The sequence below is a fragment of the Danio rerio genome, chromosome 16 (assembly GCF_052040795.2).
Source record: "Danio rerio strain M-AB ecotype USA chromosome 16, GRCz13ab, whole genome shotgun sequence".
Classification (NCBI taxonomy): domain Eukaryota; kingdom Metazoa; phylum Chordata; class Actinopteri; order Cypriniformes; family Danionidae; genus Danio; species Danio rerio.
The window spans coordinates 37,110,326-37,131,131 of record NC_141036.1 but is presented as its reverse complement, the minus strand read 5'-3'; the positions used below and the strand labels follow the sequence as shown (position 1 = coordinate 37,131,131).

The 20,806-nt window shown below is 37.3% G+C and overlaps 2 protein-coding genes and 1 long non-coding RNA gene across 16 annotated transcripts in view; 1 reads left to right on the top strand and 2 right to left on the bottom strand.

Annotated features, from left to right (window-relative positions):
- LOC137487925 (uncharacterized) overlaps nt 1-20,572 on the top strand; it is an 84,090-nt gene extending 63,518 nt beyond the window's left edge. For 3 of the 14 annotated variants that reach the window (XR_015511652.1, XR_015511644.1, XR_015511645.1), the window contains 3 exons: nt 11,933-11,984; nt 12,095-12,259; nt 12,347-13,316. This is a non-coding gene — a long non-coding RNA (uncharacterized LOC137487925). Of the gene's footprint in view, nt 1-11,932; nt 12,041-12,094; nt 12,260-12,346; nt 13,399-17,296; nt 17,420-19,213 lie in introns of those variants that run through there. The other 11 variants (XR_015511657.1, XR_015511650.1, XR_015511647.1 and 8 more) reach the window with 8 other exon arrangements.
- Nucleotides 32-6,546, bottom strand: prdm13 (PR domain containing 13). Its single transcript, NM_001326454.1, is given in 4 exon segments — nt 32-2,292; nt 4,407-4,527; nt 4,610-4,741; nt 6,205-6,546. Coding segments are annotated over 4 exon segments (1,845 nt in total). The 5' UTR covers nt 6,346-6,546; the 3' UTR covers nt 32-841.
- Nucleotides 12,442-19,463, bottom strand: zgc:172323. The gene is given in 11 exon segments (NM_001114427.1): nt 12,442-12,636; nt 13,665-14,894; nt 15,016-15,140; nt 15,231-15,341; nt 15,480-15,590; nt 15,879-16,013; nt 16,092-16,187; nt 16,270-16,389; nt 16,767-16,916; nt 17,225-17,378; nt 19,230-19,463. Coding segments are annotated over 11 exon segments (2,544 nt in total). The 5' UTR covers nt 19,454-19,463; the 3' UTR covers nt 12,442-12,548.
- Nucleotides 20,573-20,806: the final 234 nt, after the last annotated feature.

Here is a 20,806-nt window from a genome sequence, read left to right as displayed (position 1 = left end):
AATTTTACTATAATTAAATACTATAAATACTATAAGCTATAATGAATCATATATTCTGATATATAGTGTTACATTTCAGTGATGATTTATTTCTCTCATATCCTTAATACTTTTTCATGATCTTATTTTGTTTTTTATTTCTTTGAATAGAATCTAGACAAATCAGAATTTGCTCCAGACATGCAGTTCATAAAATAGGTATAAACGATCAAACCTTTTACATAATTTCCTCCATTTTATTTAAGATGGAATGTGGAAGGAATTTAAGAAAAATATGGTCATATACAGTATAAAATAATATTCATAGAAACAACCTTCAGCTGTCATTCAACGAAGAACGTATAATATTCACATTTTGACAACTCTTGCACTAAATAGAAACACCATAATTTATTTGAAACACCGCTTTTATTTTTGTTGGGGTGCCCGTTGATCTGCAAATAACAGTAATAAAATAAAAATCACTTTTTACATCATGTGTTAAAATGCTTTTGGTAATAAAAAGTGCGGATTTGACGGGTAATTCCAACGCTGTGTTATAAAGAATCGGTAAGACAGTATTTATTATAGAAAGACGCATGATCTGTTGTATGACATAAACCCGTCTTTATAAAGTGCAGCTCCGCATTGGGTGTGCTGAGATGTCCTCAATTCCAATAAGCATGATTTGAGATCAACTTCATGAGTGCCTCCTTCACAGATTTATTTATTTAATAAGGGAACATTTTCTTTCACAATAATTATATAAAATAAACAAACAATTCATTACTAATTTATGTACATGCATAATTTAGCTACTTAAGAGCAAAAGTCTGTTTTAGTGTGTCCGTAAAGTGGCCCATTAATCATTGTTTTTGCTCGATTCCTGGTCGCTCTGATCATCTGTGAAGCAAACGTCGACGTCGCTGTCGTTGTCGCTTTTTTGCTCCCCGTCCTCAAACATGCCTTCCATTTTGACGTCGGATTTTTTTATGCTTTGACCAGGATGCCTAGATTTGACGTGCCTCTCCAAATCCCGCCTGCGCACGAGGACCTTTCCGCAAAACTCGCACCTGTAGGGCGTATTTCCCTCCGCGTGCAGGCGGATGTGTTTGTTCAGATTGCTCGGATCGCCAAAAGGCCTGAAGCACACTTTGCATTTGAGTGGTTTGTAGCCTGTATGAGTCCTCATGTGAATCTTCAACCCGTATTTTCGAGAGTACAGCTTGCCACAGTACAAACACAAGTGTCCCTTTTTGGGCTTGCCCGAGTTGGGGTTTGAAGCGGCCAAAGAGTCCAGTCGTGAGCGGTTCTTCTCCACGGCGATTTCGGACAGCTGTTGTGTGTGCATGGCGATCTCCCTATCGATGTTCGTGATCGAGTTTAGATCTGGATTTAGAGCAGGTGCGCCAAAGTAGTCTGGGTATTTTAGCAGGTTACCAAAGTGAAATTTTAGGGGATAGTATGGGGAACTATAAAGGAGTTCTCCGTTGTACACTGTGAATGGCATGATGGGTATATTGCAGTCTCCATTATATGATTTCCCCCCATCAAACTGTGGCAAGGAAAACCTCTCGAAGTGAAACCCGGCCGGCAGCTGGGAGTAGCGCGAGGGCGACAGGGCAGGGTGCACGCGGCTGTCAACGTGTTTAAAAGCTGAGGTCTCCTCAAAATGTGGCAGCAGAGGAAAACCACGAATGGCGTTTGCGCAAGGGATCACTGGAGGTGTGCTGTCCATGGGGTGTGCGCACTTTGAGGGGTGAACACTAGGCAGTGTTTCATTCAGGCCGCGCACTGACTTGATGTTCCCCAGCAGTTTGCTAAACCCAATGCTGTTTGGTTTGACATTATGCTCATCTCTCGGAACCTCAGCAGGGGATATCTTCGCAAGTCCCATTGGCTTGAAAGCAGAGCGCACGCCCGTATGGAAGCCCATGCTGTTGAGCACAGACGGTGTCCCGCCGAGGCCCAAGATGTGTCCGGGGTTCCTGGCGGAGGTCACGCTCATGTCAAGGGCCCTGTCCTGCTCCTCCGCGGTCGGTTTTTTCGCTTTGTTAGCGAACGGCGAGGTAGAGGCGACGCGTTTTACCGCGTCTGACATGAAGGTGCTGTGGCCGTTTCGTGGAGAAGTCGACGTGTTAGGGATGTCCCCGGATTTTGGAGATCTGTTGAAGTTGTCTGTGCCTCTCACTTGCTCGTTGCTCACTAAGCTTCTTCCGTTGCTCAAGGCGCAGTGGAAATGCACATGAGCTTTCAAGGTGTTCGGGTATTTGAATATTCTCCAACAATACCAGCAAATGTATCGCTCCTCACCTGAAACAAAATGTCATAACCATTAGTTGTTGTCATAATTATTAACACTTCCTTTTGCTATCAAACCATGAACATGAATTTAAAGTAAAAATGTCTTGGATAAAATGCACACATTTGTGTTGTTTGTGGCCATAAATGATAGCAGTGGACACGTGAGACAATATTAATTTAGTGGAAACGTTTGATACTGCACCCTCAACTCTTTAACTGAAAGACATTGTATATCAAATTATTAAATATAAAATTGTAATTAAAAATAATAGTTTTGTTCACTTATCATAAACTTTTTATTAGCATATTTACTGAGATTTTTTTCACCTGCAAAAAGTTTTTTTTTTTTATGAGGCCAAACTTAATTTTGTGGTTCAAAAAAAAAAAAAGTTTTGTGGAAATTTCCCTTTTAGACAGATTCTTTTAAACATGTCATTTATGATCCAGAACCACTAAAGTCATTAGGATTATTTTTTTTTTTAATGAGATTAATGCAATAATAAGCTTATTAAACTGATGTTATATTTATTCGATATATAGGCCTACTAATTGAAAATCTTACATCTGAGGGTTTAATTAGTTCAAAATGTTGAGAAATTAAGTTCTTAGCTATTTATTTGTATATTTATCGTGGAAAATGAAATGGGAGATGATCTTTACACATATTCTATAATTTTGACTCTTACTGTCTTTCTGTTTATCCCCACAAAAACACTCGTGCAATATAAGATTGGTTGTGTGGTTACTTACGGAAAATGCATATAATTAAGTTTAATAAATGCCCTAAAATGCAAAACATATAATCGTAAATTGATCATTAAAATAAACATACTAAACTACATAAACTATTCGTGTCACTGAAATAAAATAAAAAAAAATGTAAAAATGGGTTATTATGGTCGCCCTGCGGAAATTGCACCTGTTTTACAGTAGAACCTTTTAATTTACACCAAAAACAAAAATCAAGTAACTTGATTTGATTAATTGATTTGTTTTAAACAACAATGTATCTTAGTTTCCAAAGCCACGAGTGCCAACTATTCTTCATGTGCATGGAGAAGATAAGCAGATAACCTTTAAAGCCTGCAGCCTTTAGTCTTTATCATCACTGCTTGGTCACGTTGGCATGACACCAGTTGGGCAGTCCGGGGTCAATGATATAGATGTAATGATTTTGTAATCCGCAAAACCCCGTTGTTTATTGTCACCTCACCATCAAAAGAGCAAGCGCCGACCCAATCTGGCGCTTACAAACCAATACATTGAATAGGGGACTTTCTCTGTTCGCTTTCCCGTGGAATTGGCGGCAGCTGTTGCTTGAAATCGCTAGTCGCATAAGACAATGAGGCTGGTCCATCTGTTGACGCTGTAGAATAGCAAGCGTATGTCAAGAAGCGCACCGCGTATTGGCCAGAGAGCAGCCCTCACAGTACAGCGTCGCGAATCAGGGCAATATACATCCCACATAAAAGTTTGCATTCACTAGTCAACAATACCTTAAGCAGGCAGCTAATTTACCGTAGAGCACCTTTTTGAATTCATCTCCTTTTGAATACATGAATATTAATGACAGGGTGACATTGGTTAACCTCTTCCCCTCGCTGAACACCGTGCATCAACCCAGGAGACTTTGGATGAGACGAATTAAAAGAGGTAATGCATATAGTGCCACTGAGTATAATCAATCACGTTAATACAGCAAATACAGTATAGCCTACAGTATGTTTACTCAGTTTTATAATTCTCAACTAATCAATAACAGTTACTGCCCCAGACGACAGACCTTTCGATTTACTAAGTAAACAGGGATAATCTGACAACATTCGCAGATAAGCCTATTAAACGGGATTTAAATAGGATTTGCACTGCTGGTGGCGGGGATGCTTAAAAATCATAGCCCATGACATCCTGACTCATTTACTATTCGTTTTAAAATGAGTATTGTCGTGTTGTTTAGTGATTTAAAAACGACCGGTTTACATTAGCTTGAAAACTATTTTGATGTGGTTTATAAATATGTTTTTATATTTCTTAGATATAGTTAGGTGTATTAAAAAACTCATAAATTTTTCTACTATTGTTATCGTGGATTAAAAAATATATATATATATATGAGGTCTCACCTTTTTCGTCATGTGTTGGAGTTGCCGTTGTGGGAATGTCAAACCATTGCGCCAACGAGTTGGAATACCAAACACTCAATTCCTCTCCAGCTTGGATTTCCCTCACCACACGGTAAAATATCTTTCGAAAGAATAAAAAGTATTAGAACTGACTTATAATTTAGGATCAAATTCAGATTTATTTTGTAGATGTTTTTGCTTACCTGCCCTCCAGGTAAATCGGACACTGCTTCGAGGTTCTGTTCTTGGCCGTTCCTGGCCGCGCGTATTAACCCAATCCAATCTGGAACTGCGCTTCCAGACTCATCCACGAATTCACCCCTTACCAGACGAATCTACAAATACAAATTTGATTCCTTTTTAGTGTTGTTCATTTTTCTCATAACAAATAGTACTAAAACAAATTTGTAGCTGTTGAAATTGTGGTTTAATTAATCCATTTCAATGTATTTGTACACGTTTTAGATTTCCTTTTGTTGCATTTTCTTCTGAAACATTATTAATTATATCACCCCGAGGTATTTCAGACAAAAGCGCGTTAATGTGGTTTTATTCGGTCTATTAAACAATGGCGATAATTTTCAAGGAGCAGGCCACATAATTGACTTGATATGAGAAACGAATTTGAAGAGTGTCAAAGCATTTCCATTCTGTTCAAACAAATTAAAGATTAAAGCGTGACATTTGACACAGAGATTGCACCTGATGATCGCCCATGGCCCGCGGCGTTGCATTTACGCGCATCAATCACAGAAGCAGACAGCGTAAAGAGCTCCAGTCTATTTACAACTTATTTAGGAAAGTAAATGTCATTTTACGTGACGCCTTTTACGCCCATTTAATTTACAAATGTTTTACATTTTAGTGGTGGAATAAACTCATTTTAAATACTTTCGAAAATGTAAAGTAATAAAATATCTGATTGTTTTAGGAATAAACTAATTTATACATTTATTTAAGCCAATCTATTTAGAGATTTGCTTAATACAGCTGTTTTCAGTTGTATTTATTTGTGTGTTTATTATTAATTTTTATTTACAATTAATTCATTTATTTAATAGAAATAAAATAGTCAACTGGGGAAAAACAGCCCTCAAGCTCTCAAATTAAATGGGGGACAGGGCATGAAATCTCGCGCAGAAACTCAGGTCACCCTATTAAGGCGGTTAAGTAAAAGGCACAGAATGACATGTTGTCCTGCTAATGTAACTCAATTATTTCCAACTTGACAGCACAAACCAATTAATAAGAAGACGCTTTATGAAGAGTGACAGGTCAGCATCGAGACTCGTAAAAAATGTAAACTTTTATTTCACTGCATAGAAATACTTAAATTGTGCTTTTAAAGATGCTTTGTTTCTTTAACATAACACTGTTAAAATTATAATACGCATAATAACAATGCATTAATAATTACAATAATAGTATTAATGATAATTATTAATAATAATAGTCATTGTACGTTTCTTTTTTATTTCATTTTAACTTATATTATTTGTCATTTAGATTATTAAATAAAAATACAATTAAAATGCATATTTACAAGCATTGCGTTTGCAATAATTTGCCATCTCGTTTAAAATGTCATGCACGAACGCTTAATTTATTTGTAATTCAAAAAATAAACAAAATAATTTTCTCAATATTCATTTTATATATATATATATATATATATATATATATATATATATATATATATATATATATATATATATATATATATATATATATCTTCCAAAAGTTATAAAATATTTCAAGAAAACGCCTTTCTTTAAGGAAATAAATCAAACGGACTTACCTTCTTTTTTACTCCAAGTTCCTTGCGGTCCGAAACATACTTTCCCAGTTTGAAGATGCCCGGGACCGGTCCTATCCGAAGACCGGCTGGGATGCTGCAGTAGGCGTACACGCTGATAGTGGGTGTCCGAGTCGCTTGCATGGTTGGCTCTGTGTGGGGCTTTCGCTGTCAGAACCAGGAGGACCAAGCAGGCGCTGATTGAGATGAGCAGAGAGTCTGAGATGAGGACAGACTAATATCCGCCCGCCAAGTGACGCGGTGGCGTGTGTGATCCGGCTTTTCTTATGGCGCAGTCAGGTACCCCTCGGCACATTAATGCGCAAGGGCGAGCAGCGCGCTATGAGAGAGTTGCGCTCTTTTAGCAGCTGTAGAGCCCTCCGAGATGGTCACATGGAGACTTTCCCTCACCCTCACGCATAATGAACCGCTCCAAACGGTCAAGAGACAATAGGCCCCAGCGACCTTCCCATCCCCAAAATCCAATTTGTCAAGGGCAGAGAAAAGAGAGAGCAGAATCAAAGGTCTGGCGCAACCATTAATCCTCAGCATGTGGCTTTGTCCGCCAGACAGTTCCGATATTTTAAGTGACAAATCCACTGTATAATTTCTCCATAAATTCTCTCCCCTTTTATTGTTTCTATACAAACCAGTTTTTGGAAATCAGTGACTACTTTAAATCTACTTGGCTGCATCCTTTTAGGTTTTATGTACTTCAAAGCTTTTTATTCTCTCTCGGGCTGCATTGTCTGTTGCCGTTTCAACAAAAGGAGCAGGAATGTTTGGGAGACTTGTTAACTTCTATTGACTCCCGGCGTGTGCCGTGCTGGGACCGGGCAGGTACTCAACGGGAGAACCAGCCCAAAAAATAAGAGCCGCTTTCAAAAAAGCCACCACCTTATCATTTCACACTTTTTGACAACAGGTCACGTATCAGGATGGTCGCATTCAGGTTTGATGAAGTACCCTGCAGGGCTTCTGAATTAATGGAGAGAAGGAAGAGAGAGATAAAACGATTTTTTTATCAAAGGACGCAGGACAAAACGCTAAATCTTGAGCAAGATTTGCTGCTTGTTGGTATTCCATCTCTTATCAGCTCTTGCTATGTTCATTTGAGCTGAATGTCTGTAAGGGAAATGATATAGTTAATTAACTAAATTCCCTCTGTTTTTTGTATTTACGCATATTCACCTGTCAGCTCATTTTAGACTATATTAACGCACTTGGTCTGTAAATAAGCCCGTATGTTAATACGAAGTCTACAGAATATATGTTTAATATTTTTAATACAAAATCGTGTTTAAATAATCTAGTTATAAGAGAACAGTTCTCAATGTGACGCCTTTCAAGGTCTATACTTAGCAAGCATTTTTTTGTTTTTAAAAGATGTCTAATAGACGTCTAAACATTTGTCTTGGCTAAAACAATTAAGGCTAAATTTGGGCTGTCAGTGAAAATCTAATAGAAGTCTAAGAATAGGCCAAAATTAGACTATCATCAAATAAACAGAACTGACTACTAGTCTAGTCTTGGGCTATTCTTTGTGTATTAGTTTTTCACTGATAGCCCAAGTTTAACCTTGTTTTATCCAAGCATATATCTACGTTTAGATGTCTATTAGACGTTTAATAAACACAAAAATGCTGGGTATTTTTTGACAGCATTAAGAACCATTTATGACGTAGACAATTTCCATATATGTTAAGGATTTTCCATAGAAAGTTTTAAGAGTGTTGATTTAATTATTATTATTATTATTCTTTTGGCCATTTTATTGATTTAATAATTTAGACGCGTCAAGAAGAGGACTCACTCAGGACCAGAGTGTCATTTCATGTCTTTGGTGTTATTGTTGCTGCTGGTTTTAAAACTTCATTTGACCTCTTTGATCGTGGTCGTCAATGGCCGAACAGAGGCCGAGGGAAAGAAACAAGAATTTGTGGGCGATAAATTCAAGCCATGAACATGTCCTGCTAACCTCTGCCCTGCCGACTCTGCCAGTGACACTCCGCTGTAATTTGAGAACCAGAGGTGGGATTTCTTTTTTCAGGAATAGGTACCCCACTGCTCCTTTCTGGGAGTCTTCTCTTTGGGCTCCTTAATGAGTCAAAGAGCGTGAACGACACGCGAACCATTTTTGAATAGGCGCATGCAAAGGCCGGCTGTGTGGTGGGTTATTTATTAATGTTGCCATTTGTGACTGGTTCCCATCCGCTCTGCAACAGCGGGTCCGGCCTCTACAGCTCTCACACCAGCCGGGCCCATTCTCATTCCCGTCTTGTGTCTTTAAAGTCGAAGTTTTCCAGCTAATAAATTGTGCACAAAGGCGGAAACGGGGACGTTTTCTTTTCTATCCTCTTAACCGGGAAAAGCAAAGGGTGAAAGTCATCTCAAAGCGTTTTTTTGAGGAGCTAAAGCAGTGTTCAGAGCAAATGGGATGGAAAATTAAATGAAATCAAATAGCTTGAACGCTTGCATTGTGTTCTGTCTTTGAGATGGCACATTAATTACACGGCAGCAGCTTTATTTCGGAACAATATTGTGGACCCGAAAGGAGCATTCCAGAACACGCTGAAAGTCAGGTGGTTGGAAGCATTTTCTCAGGGTCTTAGCGTTACAATTCGAGCTAAATGTGGGATTTGATTTAACAGGTTGCCAAATAATGGAGCATGAATGTAGGGTAACAGCGACTGTGTGAAGAACTGCAGTGTCCCACCAGGGGTCTCATTCAAGCGTCCAAACTGGGCTTGAGTGCCAAGGGTTCACCACTTTATCTGAACGGCCCACAATGACCGAGCTCTCTAGAATACTTTTTTTTTTACCCCAACCATAAACACTCTGCCATAGAAAAATCCCCGTATAAGCTTTTGCTTTTTTTTCGTTCCTGTTTTACATAGTCTCAATGCAAATAAGGAAAACCGCATGTATTGAAATCAAACAAGTTGCTGTGTCGCATCCCGAATATAATGTAATAAATAAAGGTTCCCAAAAGGCTATGGAACTAATTCATTCGCTTTAACATTTTCTTAGGAACTTTTAATAATCTAAAAAACATTTTCCTGCTCTGCGCAGGTTCCGATTAGAGGATATTGCAGAGTTCCATTTTTAGTTCTTTAAAGACTCTTTCGAATAACAGTTTATCTATCTATCTATCTATCTATCTATCTATCTATCTATCTATCTATCTATCTATCTATCTATCTATCTATCTATCTATCTATCTATCTATCTATCTATCTATATATATATATATATATATATATATTATTTTTTTTATATATTTATAAATAATGTTCTTCTTTAAGGAACAATCAATGCACTTTGAGTTTCAAAAATAACTATCTCAGAAAATTAAATTTTTATAAACATTTTTTTTTCAATGAACGAAAATATGTTTGGCTACAAATATTAATTTTGCAATCCTGTCTTAATGCGCTCAACCTACTTGCTCTCGTTGCATAGAAAAGTGGAAGCCTTACAAAAGAACGGACCAGCTGCGTCGCAGATAGGGGATGCGGGTGGGACATTAGTGACGCGATTGAATAGTAATTATGCTTGTATGGGAGTCCCACCAGATGACATGATTGGGATTTTAACCCAGACTAATATTCAAAGTCGCATTAGAAAGTGGCGAGATAAGTGGCCAGTGATTCGACTCTGTTCATGCGTGCTCCCGTTTCTAAATGCTTTCAAAAGAAAGGGGGCTGCTTCATTTCAGTATTCAAAGCCTGAACAAAGTTAGCTCTGCCTTTTGAACTGAATTTCCCCAACTTAAACTCTCTTGTCCCAGTTGAAAAGCCTCGCATAATAGGGTGTAAACTCGTCTGAATTGATATGTTTCGGTGTACCTTATAAATTCATACGCTTTTTCACTCGAGCGCGTAAGAATGAACCTCCAGTCTATCCGATTCTCTCTGCTGTCGAGCGCCTTTACCGCCAGCTCTATTTGTGAACTTCATTTTTAGGCAAATGTATTCAGGGGAGGTTTGCAATGAATAGCGTTGTGTGTCAGCCGGGCCTAATTGGGATTAAGGCACTAAAACCATATGCAAAAAGTGACAGAATTTCTCAGGTTTTAGAGAGCACCAACTTTTGCCCCCTTTTGATCCTCAGCTCAGATCATTTAAGTGGATGCTGGGAAAAAGGCCGAGGGACTTTTGTGTGCTGGTATGTACAGAGAGATCATTAGTTATTCCGTTGACGGGATTCTTTCAGTTCGGCCATGAATTGAAAACATTCTGAATCATTTGAGTGTCTGCATAATATTTTTTATTGTGAAATGTGCAGACATAATATTCAGGCAGGCTAAATGTGTGATAACAGAAGTTAACTAAACAAAAATAAATAAATAATTAAATCGGACTTTTTGAATTAAAGTGTACTCTGTTTATTATTCTTTAAATAACTGTAAAATAGTCCTGGTGGTTTAAAATAATAGTCCATATAATATAATAATTAAATTACAAGTTGATTATAATAACTTTTAACGACCAGGATGAAATCTTTTTCAGCAGCATTACATGTGCATGTGTGCCTGGCAGGACCCTGGATAGCTCCCGTCTTTAAAAGGTCACAGGAGCCGCTCAAGTAGACGCCCGCTAATTATATTGATAATGCAGGCAGTTCGTTTTTATCATGCCGTAATGCATACATTCTAAACAACTTTACAACGCCTATAGCTTGGGCTGCACGTTACACGACTGGCAAAAGTCATGCTAATGATATAAATCAGCTACTGTCCTGTCTGTTGTGCCCTCATTAATGGACATGGTTGACGTTTCTGGGTTTTTCATAATATCCAGTGCATTTCCGCAGAGAAACAATGCAATTGGCAAGCACTGGCCGATAATTGCGCCTCCGTTTCGGGTGGGATGAGCTTGTGGAAGTGATGACCGTAGCTAAAATAGTAATGAGGGGCTATTGATTAACCCGATGTGTTCAAGACCCTGAATCGTCCCAGCGCTGTCAATTAAAAACAATCTAGCGAACTGCACTGAGGTGGGAATAATAATAATAATAATAATAATAATAATAATAATAATAATAATAATAATAATAATAGTAGTAGTAGTAGTAGTAGTAGTATATTATTATTTTAATTATTATTATGGAACCGTGTGTAACGAACGTTAAATGACTGTAGAACTGCAATATCATTCCTTAATCTGGCTTATTCCTTTTGCTTCTAATTACTTTTTTAGTTATCTTGATTCTTCATGTTTCCCCCAGTTCTGTATGATAATAACCTTGCCATAAATCACCACCTTAAATAATAAACAGTAATTTTACAATAGTGTGTATGCATATATTAATACATATTAATGCATAAAAACATTCATATTAATAAATATTAAAAGTAGAAATAGTCTGTTTTATAAGCATTAACTAATATAGATAATGCTAATTATGTAACAGATCATACATTTTCACGGCTTTTTAAATTAAAATATATTCATTTTGTTTTTATTATACCTAATTTAAAAGTACATTTTATTGTTTCTATATGCTTAAAACTAATACTATATGTTGGTAACGTTTGTCTAATTCTGTAGACTTCTTCTGTATTTAGATTTCCTTTAGAATGTTTGTAGTGCTTGTAAGCATTTTTTTTATTCAATAGTCACACATGTAGTTTAGTCTTCAATATATAAACGTTTCATAACTGAATGTTTATGATGGATGCATATCTTATGGCACCGAATTATTTCATATTTTACATCGTATATTTCAGAATGTCTTTGAAAACATGAAGTGCTCAACTAGGATCTGCTACACATCATGGTGTATGTATCAGAAAGTGTTTTATGTTTGCTATGTGCTTCTTTTGCTTACATTGTATGGCTTTTAGTGCTATGCTTAAATACTCCAGTGCACATCTCTATCTTACTTCCAGGCAATGTGAGTGTTTGGCATGTTCCAGTGTGGACCGATCAGGATAGATCAGATGCAGACAAAGAGGGCAGATTTGGATAGAATGGGGACATAAAGTGAATGTGACTTCATGTTGTGGCATTACTGTTCATATGATGGCTTGGGCTTCCCCTTTGGCCAATTCAAGGTGATAAACAGAGCATGGAGTGACACGATCACACTCCCTGCCTTTATCTTAAGTTGTTTTCCTGTCTTTTTCTTTTCTCATCGTCAGCCTCCGACACAGTCATAATGTGCCCTGAGTCTCACACCTGTTGATATTGTGGATTGCATGTATGAACAATGGAAAATCAAAACCTGCAAAGAAGATGTCATGCTCAGAGCTTTATTTCCAGTTGTGGACAAGCAATGCAAGCTGTTCTTTGTTTTGTAAGACACACAAATCTGAAGACATGTTTGGTGAGCAGGAAACAGCACTACTCTTCTTCACTTGCTGCTCCAGAGATGCAGTATGATTTCTGCTGTGTGCTGCTCTCCAGTATGTTGTCTTCAGTTTTAAAGGTTCTGTGGGAAAAAAAAAACAGTGCAGAATCTCAGTGAGATGAAGTGGAATTGTAAAAGATGAATTCTGTTTTCAAACATCCTCAGTATAGCTCTTTGATCATTTAAGTTTATAAACGTAGTGCCTGATTAGATTTTTTTATTTTGCACCTACTTGCTTTAAGATATTTTGAGAGATAAAAGCACATGCTACATATTTTTACTCTTAAAATAATAGATTTCATTAAAAAAACAAAAAAAACAAGAAGCACTAAAAAAAACTAAGTTAAAAACAAACTTTTGCCCCAGGATATATATAACAAAAAACAGAGATATATACTACATATACTTTTACTAAGTGCAAGAAAGACCATAACAATTATTTGGATGAAGCCCCACCCTTCGACAATAGTACAATGGATAGAAAAACTTAAATGTATATATAGAATGGAGTATATGACAGCTCAACTTCAACTAAAACTGGATATTTTTAAACAAAGATAGGCACCTGTCACGTTGTATCTGAATAAGACATAGTATTTCTAGCTCTTTTGAAACTGAAAACCTTGTATGTTTTTTTTTTTGTTGTTGTTTTTTTATTTTATTTATTTTTATTTACATCTGCGGCTACTGTCGTTTTTTTTTTTCTTTTAATAATTGCTGCTGTCACTGAATGTTCTGTTCTGTAAAATGTTTTAGTGTATAAAAATAAAGTTAAAAAAAAAAACTTTTAAGGTATATTTGGAATAATATTTTCCTGTAAAACAAAAAATAAATCTTATATACAACTTTGGAAGATCTCAATTTTAAGTAGCTTATTTGGAAAGAGAGGTGAGCAATGGAAGGTACGTTTGACTCGATGAGTCTGAATTGGAACCAATTTCTTGAACAAGCACCATAGAAAAAGCACCTGATCATTATAAACATATTTTTTTATGTAATTTATTTCGTATTCTGGAAGCCTAAAACGTCAAAAAAATCAAAGGAAAAACTATGTTGTGTTAAATGTACCTAAAGCCTGGCCCAAATAGAAAGCTAATTATATTGTATACCTGATCAGTACAGTCTTCCTTTCCGTCATCTCCACAGCTTGCTCTTCAGTGTAGTCAACTGTGGTTCCTATGCCGCTAACCCCACCAGTGACACCATTTATAAATCCTCCTGCAACGCCTGTGCCAGCCCCAAGACCACTGCTAGTTCCTCCTACAAGACTTGTGGCAGAACCACCCCCTACACCTCCTACAAGACCTTTGGCTGGATCGCCACCTCCAAGACCTGTGGTAGAAGAACCACCTATAGCTCCTTCAAAGCCTTTGGCAAAATCACCACCTACACCTCCTGCAAGACCTGAGGCAGGACCACCACCTACACCTCCTGGAAGCCCTTTAGAGGGGTCACCACCTACACCTCCAGCAAGACCTGTGACAGGAACACCACCTACACCTCCCGCAAGACCTGTGGCAGGACCACCACCTACACCTCCTGGAAGCCCTTTCGCAGTGTCACCACCTACACCTCCTGCAAGACCTGAGGCAGGACCACCACTTACACCTCCAGGAAGCCCTTTAGCGGGATCAACACCCACGCCACCTGCAAGACCTGTAGCAGGACCACCACCTACCCCCCCAGGAAGCCCTTTAGCGGGGTCACTACCTACACCTCCTGCAAGACTTGTGGCAGGAACACCACCCACATCTGAAAGCCCTTTACCAGGGTCACCACCTACACCTCCTGTAAGACCTGTGGCAGGACCACCACCTACACCTCCCGGAAGCCCTTTGGCGGGATCACCACCTACACCTCCTCCAAGACCTGTGGCAGGACCACCACCCACACCTCCCGGAAGCCCTTTGGCGGGATCACCACCTACACCTCCTGCAAAACCTGTGGCAGGACCACTACCTACACCTCCTCCAAGACCTATGGCAGGTCCGCTACCTATACCTCCTCCAAGACCACCATCAACATGTCCTCCAAGAACTGTGGTAGGACCACCACCAACACCTCTGGCAGCATCACCACCTACACTTTCTCCAAGGACTGTGGCAGAACCATCAAGACCCCTGCCAACACCTCTTTCAAGACCTGTGGCAGGACCACCAAGGCCTCCAGCAAATTCAAGACCAACGTCTCCTCCTAGACCACCAGCAAGACCTCTGCCCCCTCTATCAGCAGCCCCTGCTGCTACAGTGTGAACGCTTGTGCTGCCACTCATAAGCGTCATGGTCTGCATGCTCTGCACCATGGAAGTCAGACGAGAGTCTTCACCCTCAATGAGCTTCCTGTGAATGACAAATAAGGCGAAATAATTGAAAATAAACTTGCTCAATTTGAAATTTTGAAACTATTAATTCTTTGAGTTTAAGCTGTTTTATTGGGTCATTTTTAAGTTTAGAAATCTACCTGTATGTCGTAATTTCAATCTCGAGGGACATCTTCACATTGAGCAGATCTTGGTATTCACGCAGGAGCAGTGCTGTCCTTTGTTTGGAAGACTTCAGTTCAAGCTGCAAGGCCTCAATTCTTGCCTGACAACAAATTGTTTAGTTTAACAAAGTGTTTATTTGATATTAATTTGAAATTAGTTTGTCTTATTATACTTTGATGGAGTTCCTCACCTGGAGATCTTCTAGTTCTTTCCTGTACTTATCTTGAGTGTCGCGAATCTGTGCTTCCAAAGCCTCATTTTTGGTGTTCATTGAGTCCATGTCACGCTCTTTGTTTTGTATCTAGAATTAGGAGGTATTTTAAAGCAAGAGAAAATAATTAATAACGTCATAATTATTTTTTTTTACAATATTTTGCAATTGCCCTAGAAGTAACATGACAAAAATGTGTTATATACAGTGAAAATCCTTAAATCTTACATCCTTCTTTGCAGAGGCAATTCCTTCTCTCACATGCCGCACCTGGTCCACATGTTTTGATGTTTTGTTGTTGAGGTCATCAAATTTATTTTTGTACCAAGAATCCATTTCCTGCATAAAAATTTGCCCATTTATTACTTAGTTTTGGAGGATTATTCCCATATTTGGGGTTTAAGTAAAATTCTTAGAACTAGTTTAGAAAAAAAATCATGATAGTTATACAAAGAATGCCCCCATTGTCATCCCTTTTTCATCTTAAAAATAGAAAGGAAAATATTTTAACAGAAGTATTTCACATTGTATCTAGAATCATACAGGTCTCGGAAAAATTAGCCATTTAAAATTACTAATTAAAAGCTCCCCATGTTGCTGATAATGCTATCATGTTAAAATAAATACCTGTAAGTTTTTAGCGGCAATGTCATCATACTGGTGTTGGATCTGCTTGAGCGCGTTTGAGAGGTCTGGCAGGCTGTATGCGTCCATTGCTGAGGCGTGCGCTGCATATATCTGTTTCATAAGCTCTTCGATTTCCTGAAATATAAAACATTCAGGTTTTATATATAGTTTACTTATTGGAGTCGACCATTTATTAACTGCTGATTCAGTTACCTGTTTGTGAACCCTTCGAAGGAATTCTAATTCCACCTCCAGATTTTCCAGCTGCTTTTCCAGCGCAATGCGTGCGGAAGTGGCGGCGTCCACATCCTAATGAAAAAGGCTATTTAAAAAAAACGTCCTGAGACAATCAAATAATGTTTATTATGAGAACGTTCGTTTGGAATCATACCGGGCGGAAAGCTTCAATGTCAAGCTCAGCTTTCTTCCTCATTTCCAAGGCCTCTTCATATTTAACCTTAATCATCTCCAGCTGACCCGCCATAGCATCTTTTGCAGCAATAGCAATGTCCTTAAAAATAAATATCGTTATCACGTAGCCAATAAATGCAAAAAAGCTCGAAATCATGGACGAAATTTTGCCCTCAAAGTGATTTATCGCCTCAGAATGCCTCTTAAAATAGAGTTTCTTTATTGGCATTGATAAATTTCTGGATGAGATTATTAATCTGACAAACCAAAAGGTTATTTTTGGGAATAAAAGGGTACTTTAATGGCATCACTTTTTTTTTTTTGGTTCTTTATGGCATTTTATTTTTCGAAAAATAAAAATAATTTACGAATTGCATTTGAACCTTTATAGATTGAGTATAATTTTTCAAGTCAGTTGCTAATAAATAGGCTATATTTTCAGTCTTTGATGCTTTATATCAGTCGAAAGATCATTACCCGCTGGACTCTCATCTGGTCAGCCAGTCTCATCAGCTCCTTCAGCTGCTCCTCGTACAGCAGCCGGAGGCCGGTGGGCTTCAAGAAGCGATTCTGCAGAACCTCGATTTCCGTCTCCAACAATTTGTTTTGCTGCTCCAACGACCGGACCTTAGTTTCGACAGAAGAATGAGAAAACAGTACGCGTGTTATGTGCCCTGTCCGTATGCTCACAGAAGTGCAAATAATGCGCTTTATCTCGTGCGCCAGCAGTGGCATTTCCACACTGGCAGAGCGCGCGGCCGATTAAGCGTGGCCAAATCAGACAAATGCTGTCAAAGCTGACTCTAAAAATGAGGCTCGTTTCCGATATATAAATAATATTTTTTTAATGAAATGTAACAAGTAATTTTTTTTAGATCGCATACAATGTATTAATTGAAATCGTGCTTTTATAGGTTAATTTTGTGTATACATGCCTTCTCAATATATGCTGCCAGTCTGTCATTGAGCAGGATCATCTCTTGTTTCTCACTGGTTCTGGTGCTTAGGAATTCACGGTTTTCTGCAGCAGCCTGGTCCAGATCGGCCCCTGGTCCTCCTCCGCTCAGACAGATGGCACCCATACCGACACTGCCATTCATTCAGATGCAGCACAAAAGTTCAGTTCCAAGGTAAAATGCCATGAGACCAACTGTGAAGTGGATGCAATGTAGCATGTCGCTGATGTGATGAAGATGCATTTATTTGTCACTTGGGGTTTTATTAGGTCACACTGTCATTGACCGCACTTGAGGTTCTTAGAGGCTAGGTGTGATTTCTTACGCATCAATAAATCTAACAGAAATTATTTGCAAGAAGACAACAGAATAGTACTAATTAAATCAGGAGAGAATTGCAAGCAATCAAGTTTTAATAAATGCAGGTTAAACCTAAATATTAGAGGTAAATCAGTATACAATAAGTTGCCTATTCAAATATATACAAATCCTGGTTGTCTTAAATTTTTAAGCTGAATCAAATTAACCTTATGAGTCTATTGAACTTCTTTTATGTTAGACTAACTTAAAACAGCCTGTGTAACTTATAAAATTAGATTAGAACATGATTAACTTAGTTTAATAAGTTACAATGACCTAAAAAAAAGGCTGTCAGGACTAATGGATCATAATGTTTTACAGTGTAGGACTACATAATCAAGTATAAGTAAACATAGAGACAAAGGTGGAAATGAAGATTTAAATTATTTAATTTAATTACAGTACCTACACACTCATGTAACATACTTGGGTAACAAATAAACTAATGTTTCTTTTATTAATTTGTTCTATTGTTTTAGTCTTTTCCAGAAAATGACAATTGGTCAAAATACCAATGTATTCATTTGTTGTGACTGAAAATCAGAGATATTTTAAAAATATTGATTCATTCTTCTGAAATTAAAATTAGTAAGTGAATAAAGTGGAAAGTACTGTATTGTCTGTAAAATGAACAAAGTTTGAAAACATGTCATCTTTCTTTTTTAATCAGTCGTCATTTTATGCAAGATAAAAACTATTTGTATTTTAATTTGATAAAATAATAGAAGTATTTTTTGAATGTTTTAGTCAAAAACAGAATGCATGATTAAAATACAGTGCTCAGCATATATAAGTACACCACTCACAAATCTATGATCATTAATTTAGTACTGAAGCCAAATCTGGAGCTTAACTAACAAAATAACTTACGATAACGGTCCAAAAACTACTTCACACAAATTTATATGATATAGAAAAATATAAAACACAAATTTAAAAAAGAAGGAAAAATCAAGAGAAGAAAAAAAAAAAAAAAAATATATATATATATATATATATATATATATATATATATATATATATATATATATATATATCATTTTTTAATATATATTTTTTTTTAATTTTTGCAATATTTTGCTTTAATTTAATTTCTTTATCTTTCAATTTCTAAAAGCATTTGATGACTAAAACATTATTTTAATGAATATATCTGTTAAATAAATCTCTGATGTTTAAATGCACCAAAATACATTGCCTATATTCACTGAGAAATGGGTACAAATATTCATTTTCAAAATGGGGTGTACTCAATTATGCTGAGCATGTATCTTACATAATCGTGATTCATATATCTAAATTTAGTTTGTCCTAATGTTTTTTTAAAACTTAGTATTAGACCTGCTATCAATCTCATAAAAATATTTCATATTTTTCAAAGTGCATTTAGTCTAATGCACATGATGTTCTCCATATCTATTTACTCCTTCACTAAAACATGTATCAACAAAAAGTCTTAATATTTAACCTATTTTAATAAGTTAATTAGGTTTCAACAACATCTTTAAGCTATACAATGATTAACGTAATAGTTTTAGCCAGTTTGATTGATGGACGTTGTGATGACTAAAGATTTATTTGATTCTGTTCAATTTTTACAATTTACAGGACAGGCGATGCTTACCCATTCAAGTATGGCTGACTGCGAGAAGTTGAGATGGTCCTCCTTCCCACTGCCCTGCTGTTGCTGACAGCCATGGCATTACTACGAGTATAACTGGCAGAACGACACCTCCCAGCATCCCGTCTAACAGGAGAAGGGCTGCTGACCCTCACCTGGTAAGAGGAGCTGCTGGAGTCCTCGAAATGTCTGCGATAAGAAGAGATCCTCTCTGGGCTGCGACTCATTATTGGTCAGTAGCTTTAAACTTTGATGCAACAGTCTTTCCTTCCTGAGCTCTGCTCACAAATCCACCCTCTCAGAGATCCAGGCGTTTTATACCAGGCAATAAACATGAGCCAATGCTTTGGGAATGTCGAGCCTCTGCCCCATCAGAAATGGGCCTGTCGCTCAAACATCTGTCAGGGTCTTGAGAGGTGTTGAAAGGAGGGGTAAAGTGAAGCAGCGAGGGTCCATTAGTCTGGAGGTGCAGGCGTGATGTGATGCGCTTTGATAAGTGGAGATTTTAATTACACAGGCTTCTAGACAGGGTAAGCAATAATGTCAGGAGGTCAGATAGTGATATGTGACAGATGACATTAATCTGGGCGGTATTTACATGGAAGTATTTGTAAAAATGAGAATTAATATCAGTGTTTCACTGGCCTGTCTGACATTTATGCTTGAGATGGCTAAAGGATGTAAGTGGGAATTATAATAGTGAGCTTTAATCAGGATCTCAGATATAAATAATAATAATAAATGTAGTATAATATTTAATAATATTGTAGTTTGTTTTAAATGTAAAATGCTGTAATCCTATTGAACAACACAATACTGTTGTTGTTGTTGTTTTTGTTTTAATGCTGACCGAATGTGGATTATAAGATTCTTTCCAGCTAAGATGTGCCAGGAATGTGGGAGGAAGGCTGGGTTTGCATCTCTCTGACATGTGAACAGCAGCTAAATGAGCTTATACACTCAGGCGTTATTTTATTCCTGCCATCTCATTCAATTACGGTATATTAGTCACTCCTGTAGATGTGCTCATATACAGAGTAGAAACAATGACAGCACTGGTAAAGACAATAGACCTGATTCTTTATTAATAAGGCACCAAAAAAGTGTTTTATTTATTATTATTATTAAAAACCGTTATGCTATTTAATATGGTTAAAACCACAACTTAGTTTAGTTTTGATGAATTAAAAGTTCAAAAGAACAGCATTTATATTAAATAGAAATCTTTTAGAACATTATGAATGCCTCTGATCAATGCATGTGTCCTTGTTGAATAAAAGTGTTAAATACTTTCAAAATAAACACATAGTTGTGCGTACATTTGCAATGCATAACTAGTTTAAAAGATTTTTTCCCCTTTACATTTCATATAGAAAATGTAATTCATTTTTTACAAACAAAACGCAAGCCACTTGATATCCATTTTAATATTTAGCGTTGGTGTTTGTTCCAATTTACACACATTCATTTAATAGGTGTTTGTTGGTCAAGTTTGTTTCCCACCACTGTCACCACTGGCTTGCTTGGTTTGTTTGAGACTTGTGGAGCTCTTCAGTGCTTGGACTTTTAACTGTGAACTT